Source organism: Asparagus officinalis, chromosome 5 (assembly GCF_001876935.1).
Source record: "Asparagus officinalis chromosome 5, Aspof.V1, whole genome shotgun sequence".
NCBI lineage: Eukaryota > Viridiplantae > Streptophyta > Magnoliopsida > Asparagales > Asparagaceae > Asparagus > Asparagus officinalis.
The window spans coordinates 118,607,123-118,616,099 of record NC_033798.1 but is presented as its reverse complement, the minus strand read 5'-3'; the positions used below and the strand labels follow the sequence as shown (position 1 = coordinate 118,616,099).

The following is an 8,977-nucleotide window of genomic DNA, read 5'->3' as shown; positions in this document are numbered from 1 at the left end:
GCCAGTAATTCCTTCAGACTGTCCATTAGCTCTGAGAGCTTTAATTGAACAATGTTGGACATCAAATCCAGACAAGAGACCGGAGTTCTGGCAGATCGTGAAGGTTCTCGAACAGTTTGAATCTGCTCTTGCTCGAGACGGGACACTTAACGAGCTCCCTGATTTGACATCTCAAGATCATAAAAATCGGTTGGTTCACTGGATCCAAAAGCTTAAACCCTCACATGGAGATGGCACAGGCTCACTAAATCCGAGATTCTTGTAACTACTTTCTTCTTTACTCTTTTTCCTTTTAATTTTGTTAGCTTCCTTAGCCTGTAATTATGCAGTTTGATTTACTTTCGTAATAATAAATAAATTACTTATTTTTATGTCACATATGTGCATCCCTAGTGCTTTCCTACAAGAAGTCTTTGCCAGTGTATGAGAAAACACTGCGCTACTGATTTTTTATGCAACTTACTGACCGTTGTATTTGACTCGCTCTTCATTTGTTGGAAGTCTCTCTAGTCATACCTCACTAATTGAAATGTAAGGCTTACAAAGATAATCCCAGATTTCTTTATATACGTACGTACACAGTGGAGTTCGCACATTGTTTAATGAAAATTAGTTGGATTGCCTGTTTAAAATTATCATAATAATACAAAACATAATGGACCCCTTGTAGGTATTTATAATACGTGTGTTATTATTCGTCAGACTAGTCTACCATTGGAAGAGATCATTCTTTAGTGACCATTATCATTCTATAGAGACTTTGGCTTCTTGGTTGTAGGCTTTAGCACCTTGGATTGTGTAGGGGGTTAGGAGTGTGATTGGGATCCTACCTAAAGATTTGGAGGGTCAGAGACTTTGTTTGTCTCTAAATATTAAATGATTGATGCTAACAACATTCCTAACCTCGACGACCAGTCAATAAACAACCTCTTGAGAGTGCTGATGAAGTGTGAACGGAAACAACAGATGTTTGAGAGTTGGAAGGAACATGGATAGTTTCTCCCAACTATGTAAGCAAAATGCTTGTAGTTTCAACAGGATTCATCTATTCAACCGAGTCCGTCGACTATCTTAACTACTATAAAAATAGGATTTTTGGATCAAAATTTTCGGGCAAATAGTAAGTTGAATTGCTTTCATGGCAAAGTGATGGATGGTTTTGTTAAACTTTTCTCATCTGTTTAGTGGTCAAAGAACGGGAGTCGGTGGGGTTTAGATATTCAATGGGCCTTAGTGTTAGCTAATTCCAGCGGTTACTGACCGCATTTCTCTGGATACAACGAATCCATGTGTTGTCAATTTTGGTTGTGGACGAGATTGATCATTTGTTTCTAGGTGCACCCAATCAGGTCAAGTGCATTAGACCAAGTCAAACGTTTGGGTTGGTTTGTCCAAATCTTTGTTAAGTAGGGGTTTTTGACTAAACGATGCCAAAGACTATTTGCAAATAAAGACTCATTAGCATTAGATTAAGTAAAATTAATCCCATCAGACCTGTCCTCACGTCGAAAAGAAAATAGTCCAGAGAACATAATCTCTCTTAATACGCAAATCTGTAATGACAGAAATAAACGGTGAATCGGTAGTTAAAAGAGGAACTTGTTACCGTAAAATCACCTTTTAACGTTTACACATAGTATTCCATATCTTGATTGATTGTTTCCTTGTTGTTTTTCAAGTGAGAATCATTTTTCCACAATTAAAGTACTTGTTTCTTTCGCAAAAATATTTGTTTTAACTCTTTAACAGCAAACTCTGGTAATTGTCTTATGTACATTGATTACCACGGGACTTTCTAGACTTAACTATCCTATACATGAGCCTAGCCAATCTACCCGCCCCTTTGCCTGGCTTCAGCCTTGTAGAATCTCCAACTTCTGAGCAGTTCGGACTTCCTTCACACCAACCCCCAGGAACAAAACTCTCATTCCTCCACCCAAGTAGCTCGACATCAATCCTATCGAGCACCGGATCATTATGCCTAAACTTACGAGCAAATGGCACGTTGCTTCCGATCATTTTGGATTTATCGGCTAATGTTAGGGTTCGTGGATGCTGCTTTGGTGGCCAATCCCATTGAATAAAATGGAGATCGTGATTCACAATTGTTTGTGTGAATTTGGGCGCGTTGCAAATGACTGTTTGGAAATAGCCTTCGGAAGAGGAGATAAAGTTTGTGTAGTACATTAGGAGAGTCCTTGGTAGATTGTCATAGCCTAAGACGCAGTAGTATACAAATTCTCGAGATAAAACCATCCATGCGGAGCCTGAGAAAATTGTAGAAGGAAAAGAAATACAGTTTGAATTGTAATATTAGGCAGAATTATGAAATCTGATTATATTTGTGGGTCAATTGCGGATAGACCCCCTGTAGTATCACTGTTGTGAACTTACTACCCATGTAGTTTCATTGTTTCAGACAGACCTCCTGGGTTATTTTTTTTATTACTGTTCTACCTTCAGAGAGACCCACTAATTTCACCTCGGGGCAATATCTGCTAAAATTTTACCAAGTGTAAAACAGAAAAAAGAATTTAACCTAGTGGGTCAATCTGCAATGATGAAACTGCGTGAGTAGTAAGTTCACAACAGTGATATTACAGGGGTCTTTCCGCAATTAGCCCAACATTTATGTTAGCACTAGAGGGAAGAATTACCTGTGAAGAGCTTGAAGGCTGTTGGCAATTCTCTACTTTGGGTTACCCAGTAAACATTGGATTTCTCTGAAAGATAAAGTCCTGGATCTATGATTAATGGTCTAGCCCTGTGCATTCTGTCAATTACCAGTAGTAGCAATAAAAACACAAATCTCTAACTAATTACTATAAACAGACTTCATAAGAATCTTTTATCAATTTTGACATACTCTTTCCATCCCAAGCGACTTGTATGATCCACAAAGTTCAAATTCCTCGGCAGAGAAGAAAAGATATGAAGGATATCTACACATCAACGACCATAGAAATCAGAGAAACCGAAAAAACCAATGGAGGGACATGTAAACAAATTAACCTACCATCTTGAGTCACAAGAGGGTAATCTGATGAACTAAGGTTTATGAACCAATCCCAATCTTTGCTCTTCTTGAGGAGAACAGCACAAGCATGGAGAGTATTGGAAATCATAGTCGGACCACGATAAGTGACCATATTCGCCTTAACAATTACATGCACATTCCCCATCTTTGCAAATATTTTATCATTCTTGATGCGAGAAGCCAATTCCTCTCTTTCAGAATTTGGGGATTCCAAGTCCAAATGGACAACATAAACATTTCGAGGGTGATAGATAGCCCTTAAGGTCCTCCATAGACTTTCAAGGTCTCCTTTTGTTCCTGAGATTGAATAGGCCAACCTTGGGATTCTTGAAGATGAAGTTTGATTGGTTTGTGCATGTGTTGAGACTAATGTTTGTTTGCTATTTGGGATGTTTTGGAGGTTTATGAGAGGTGTAATTGTTGGTAGGAAAGTGAGGAGTCCCATATAGGAGTGAGTGATGACGAGCAGGAAGAGGAGGGAATTCATCACAAGTTGGCATAGTTGTTTCTTCTCCATTATTTGAAAAATTGTGAGACAGCCACAGAGGATACAGTAGAATCAAGAGAAGGGGACTAATTTAACAAAATGGAATAAGGAGTTTGTGGCACCTTCTCCTATTCATGCTTGATGTGTGAGCTCACATTCAGATTGTTACTCCCAAAAATAAAATAAAAAAATAAAAAAATAGAGAGCTTGTATTACAATATCCACCAACTTCATAGATCTACACTGTCTTTTGCTCTCCTCCTTTTCTGGTCATGCGTTTACCTAAGTAATATCTCCATCTTGGATCATGTATTCAGCGCAACCAAAAAAAAATGTGGGTTACGTATATTTTAATTCTCTCTTTCATTGTTCAATTTTGACATCTGGTTATCTTGAGGAAGAAATTCAGACTGAAAGTATCTATGATATTGAAACAGAATTTGTGCTCAGGTACAATCTAAGAATTTGTGAATGTTTATAAGCATGTTGGAAACTTGACATAGAAGATAATTTTGCCATTAGCAGATTCGTATACTGAGCCTGTTTAGAATATCCCTCACCAGTCGATCACATCCATCTATCTATATTCACACTATACTAATATAGTAGTTAACTTTGGTTGCAAATTGGACATTTGGCAAACAACTAGCTTTATATTCTTTATTATTATTAATTATCGCTTTCGTTTTTGTGGCCAGCCATTTTCCTTCTCTTCATACTTTTTCTTTCTCCACCTAAAATTAATATGAAGCTCTACAATTTTTCCCACCTTCAATAATCAATAACATTAAAAACTAGGATTTATATAAGTAAAAGAAAAGAAACGGGAAAATCACTTGAGGTGAATGGCGAGTTTATTATTCAATTTGACGTGAAATTTTAGTACTTTCTTGGCTGTTCCATAACACAAACTTCCTTGCTGGATCACCTCATGAGAAAAACTTTTGCAAGTTTCAGAGTCTACATAAGTGGATTCTTTTGTTTTTTGTTTTTGGAAAAAATATGTCCAGGCCCTAAAAGCAGAAACTTCATGTGACGAGGCCCCTCATAGTTTTTCCCATTTGGATCAGCCCCTTGAAGTGTGACACTTTGTGCTGCAGCCCCTTTTTAGCAATTATTACATGCCAGCTAAGCTAAAATCCCCAAATTATCATTATCATCTCTCCTCAATCCGTCAGACCCAACACTCATCTCCTCTCTCTCTTCCTCTCTCTAAAACTAAGAGCTTTCTCAAGCTCGTCGCCCTAGCCCTTGCCCTCCTCGCCGTCGCAGCCTCCGCTCAGGCCCCCAAGCCCCCCTCGAGTTCGCCTCTGCCTCTCCTCCGCCCATCCTTGTCGCCGTAGATTGCCGCCGCTCCCCCGCCGTAGATTGCCGCCGCTCCCCCACCGTAGAAACTATTGCGCTGCCAAAACAAACGTGCGCAGTATAATTATGAACACAATTTGCAAACTAAACCAATCAACTACAACTACAGGAGCACACACCATGGGAAATACACGTTGCCACTACATCCACGACCGGTGGAGCTCAGTTTTTAATCGATTCGTTGTTGTACTTCTCTCAGAGGTTGAGATGATGAAGGAACGATTCGTAATATTTGAAGCGATATAACGAGAGGTAGAAAATGAGCCCAAGTGAAAGGAAGATACCGTGTGATAGACAATATAAAGGGTTACACACCGGCAAAGATGATGGTGAAAATGGAGACCAGAGGTGGCCGGAAAACGCACGTGAAGTCGACACGGCAGTGCTGTTTTCTGCTCGCTGCTGCCGTCGAGCGATGTTTCGGACGTTACCGAGAGAGATAGAGAATGAGTTAGAGCGTGATACAAATTGGAGATGATAGGCAACATGTAGGGCTACTCACCAAAGAAGAAATCGACGGAAACAGAGATTGGAGGTGATCAAAAAGTGTGTGCAAAGTCGGCACAAAACTACAGTTTTCTGCAGTGCAATTTCTCGCCGTTCGGGTTTGTTTTTCGCTGTTTGGAGCTTTTTGCCGCTGTCCGGGCTTGCCAGAGGTGGGAGGAGGTTGCCGGGATCGTCGAGGTGTCTCGGTGTGCTCCACCGGAGGTGGGAGGAGCTTTTCTCTGTTCTCAAGAACCTAGAACTAAGATGAATTAGAGCTAGAACTAGCTAGAACTAACATTGAGCGGGCTAGAACTAACATGGGACGGGTTAGAACTAACATGGGGCAAATTAAAACTAACTTGAGAGCTCAAGAGCCTAGAACTAAGATAAATTAGAGCTAGAACAAGCTAGAACTTACATGAGGCAGACTAGAACTAACATGGAGCGTGTTAGAACTAACATGGGGCAAGTTAGAACTAACTTGAGAGCCCAAGAGTCTAGAACTAAAATGAATTAGAGCTAAAACTATCTAGAATTAACATGGGGCAGGCTAGAACTAATATGAGGCGGGTTAGAACTAATATGGTGCAAGTTAGAACTAATTTGAGAGCCCAAGAGCCTAGAACTAAGATGAATTAGAGCTAAAACTAGGTAGAACTTACATGGGACGGGCTAGAACTAATATGAGACGTGTTAGAACTAACATGGGGCAAGTTAGAACTAACTTGAGAGCCCAAGAGCCTAGAACTAAGATGAATTAGAGTTAGAACTAGGTAGAAATAACATGGGACGGGCTAGAACTATCATAGTGCAGGTTAGAACTAACATGAGGCAGGTTAGAACTAACTTGAGAGCCCAAGAACCTAGAACTAAGATGAATTAGAGCTGGAACTAGCTAGAACTAACATGAGGCGTGCTAGAACTAACATGGGTTCTCAAGTTAGTTCTAGATAGTTCACACGGTATCTTCCTTTCACTTCTCTCAGAGGTTGAGATGATGAAGGAACAATTCGTAATATTCAAAATGATATAACGAGAGGTAGAAAATGAGCCCAAGTGAAAGGAAGATACTGTGTGATAGATAATATAAAGGGCTACACATCGGCGAAGACGGTGGTGAAAACGAAGACCGGAGATGGCCGGCAAACGCACGCGAAGTCGGCACGACGCTGCTGTTTTTCTGATCGCTGCTACCGTCGAGCGATGTTTCGAACGTTACTGAGAGAGATAGAGAATGAATTAGAGCGTGATACAAATTAAAGGTGATAGGCAACATGTAGGTCTACTCACCAAAGAAGAAATCAGCGAAAACGGAGATTGGAGGTGATCGAAAAGTGCGTGCGAAGTCGGCACAAAACTACAGTTTTCTGCAGTACAATTTCTCACCGTTCGGGTTTGTTCTTCGCTGTTTGGAGCTTTTCATCGCTGTCCGGGCTTGCCGGAGGTGGGAGGAGGTTGTCGGGATTGTCGGGGTGTCTCGGTAGGCTCCGACGGAGGTGGGAGATGCTTTTCTCCGTTCTCAAAAGCCTAGAACTAAGATGAATTAGAGTTAGAACTAGCTAGAACTAACATGAAGCAGACTAGAACTAACATGGAGCGTGTTAGAACTAACATGGGGTAAGTTAGAACTAACTTGAGAGCCCAAGAGTCTAGAACTAAGATGAATTAGAGCTAGAACTTACATGGGGTGGGCTAGAACTAACATGGGACGGGTTAGAACTAACATGAGGTAAGTTAGAACTAACTTGAGAGCCCAAGAGCCTATAACTAAGATGAATTAGAGCTAGAACTATCTAGAACTAATATGGTACGGGCTAGAACAAACATGAGGTAAGTTAGAACTAACTTGAGAGCCCAATAGCCTAGAACTAAGATGAATTAGAGCTAGAACTAACATGAGGCGTGCTAGAACTAATATGGGGAGGGTTAGAACTAATATGAAGCCCAAAAGCCTAGAACTAACTTGAGAGCCCAAAAGCCTAGAACTAAGATGAATTAGAGCTAGAACTATCTAGAACTAACATGAGACAGGCTAGAACTAACATGGTACGGGTTAGAACTAACATAGGGCAAATTAGAACTAACTTGAGAGCCCAAGAGCCTAGAACTAAGATGAATTAGAGCTAGAACTAGCTAGAACTAACATGAGACGAGTTAGAACTAACATGAGACAAGTTAGAACTAACATGAGGCAAGTTAGAACCAACTTGAGAGCCCAAGAGCCTAGAACTAAGATGAATTAGAGCTAAAACTAACATAAAGCGGACTAGAACTAACATGGGGCGGGCTAAAACTAACTCGAGAGCCAAAGAGCCTAGAACTAAGATGAATTAGATCTAGAACTAGCTAGAACTAACATGGGGCGGGTTAGAATTAACATGGGGCGAGTTAGAACTAACTTGAGAGCCCAATAGCCTAGAACTAAGATGAATTAGAGCTAGAACTAGCTAGAACTAATATGGAGCGAGTTAGAACTAATATAGGACGGGTTAGAACTAACATGGAGCAAGTTAGAACTAACTTGAGAGCCCAAGAGCTTAAGAACTAAGATTTTAGATATAATATCAAGACATGATTATTTTTCCCGATTAGAAAAAAAGAAATGAAATTAAGGGTGTTGTTGGTTCATCAACAGAGGAGAGTCACAAGTAGAAAAATAAAGAAGTCATTAAAAGTCTCGTTAGAATTGAAGTCAAAACTAGCCATATCATTCACTTTCTTCTTTGACTTCAAAACCCGCCATACGTCCACGAGCCTCAACATAAAAATATAATTTTGATTTATGTAAATCACGAGACTTTCGTGAGCCCTTGCTTTTCTGACACAAGGCTAAGTCGCACATGAGAAACAAATGAACTGAATACTTAATTAAACTCCATGATTTTCCTCTCATATCCAACAAACATAACAGGCCCGTTGTGGGATGCACAAAATACTTCATTAGAGGTGACATCGCTCTTTGCTGTAATATAAGCTTTTCATGCAACCCAGAATACACCTTCGCCTGCTAGATAAAACTAAACCTAACTGTCACATTTTTCTAAAATTAATGAATCTAAGGTAAGTATAAAGGACTTCTTCACTTACTCGAGGGTGAGGCGGAGAGCGGCAACAGCTAACTCCGACGTGGTCGAGGGCGAGGCAGGGAGCGGCGGTAATCTACGAAGACGAGGTTGGGCGGAGGAGAGGAGGGGAGGTGGCGGCAAACTCGAGGGCGAGGCTTAGGGGCCTGGGCGGAGGCGGCGACGGCGATGCGAGGAGAGCGAGGATCAGGACGACGAGCTTGAGAAAGCCCTTGGTTTTAGAGAGAGAGAGAGAGAGAGAGAGAGAGAGAGAGAGAGAGAGAAGATGAGAGAGCTGGGTTTGAGGGATTGAAGAGAGGGGATAAGGTTATTTTGGGGATTTTAGCTTAGCTGGAATGTAATAATTGCTAAAAAAAAAGACTGTATCACAAAATGTCACACTTCAAGGGGCTGAATCACATGGGAAAAACTAGGAGGGGCTGCAGCACATGAAATTTCTGTTTTTGGGGTCTGGATACATTTTTCCTTTTTTTTGTGTGTGTGTGTGTGGGGGGGGGGGGGGGGGGGGGGGGGGGGGGG

General features: G+C 40.9%; 1 protein-coding gene across 1 annotated transcript; it reads right to left on the bottom strand.

Moving 5' to 3' along the window:
- LOC109840913 (beta-glucuronosyltransferase GlcAT14A-like) lies at positions 1,603-3,609 on the bottom strand. The gene is made up of 4 exons (XM_020409741.1): positions 3,017-3,609; positions 2,867-2,942; positions 2,658-2,773; positions 1,603-2,267 (listed from the first exon to the last, which is right to left on the bottom strand). The coding sequence occupies exons 1-4, from the start codon at positions 3,552-3,554 to the stop codon at positions 1,768-1,770; spliced, it is 1,230 nt and encodes a 409-aa protein (XP_020265330.1). The 5' UTR covers positions 3,555-3,609; the 3' UTR covers positions 1,603-1,767.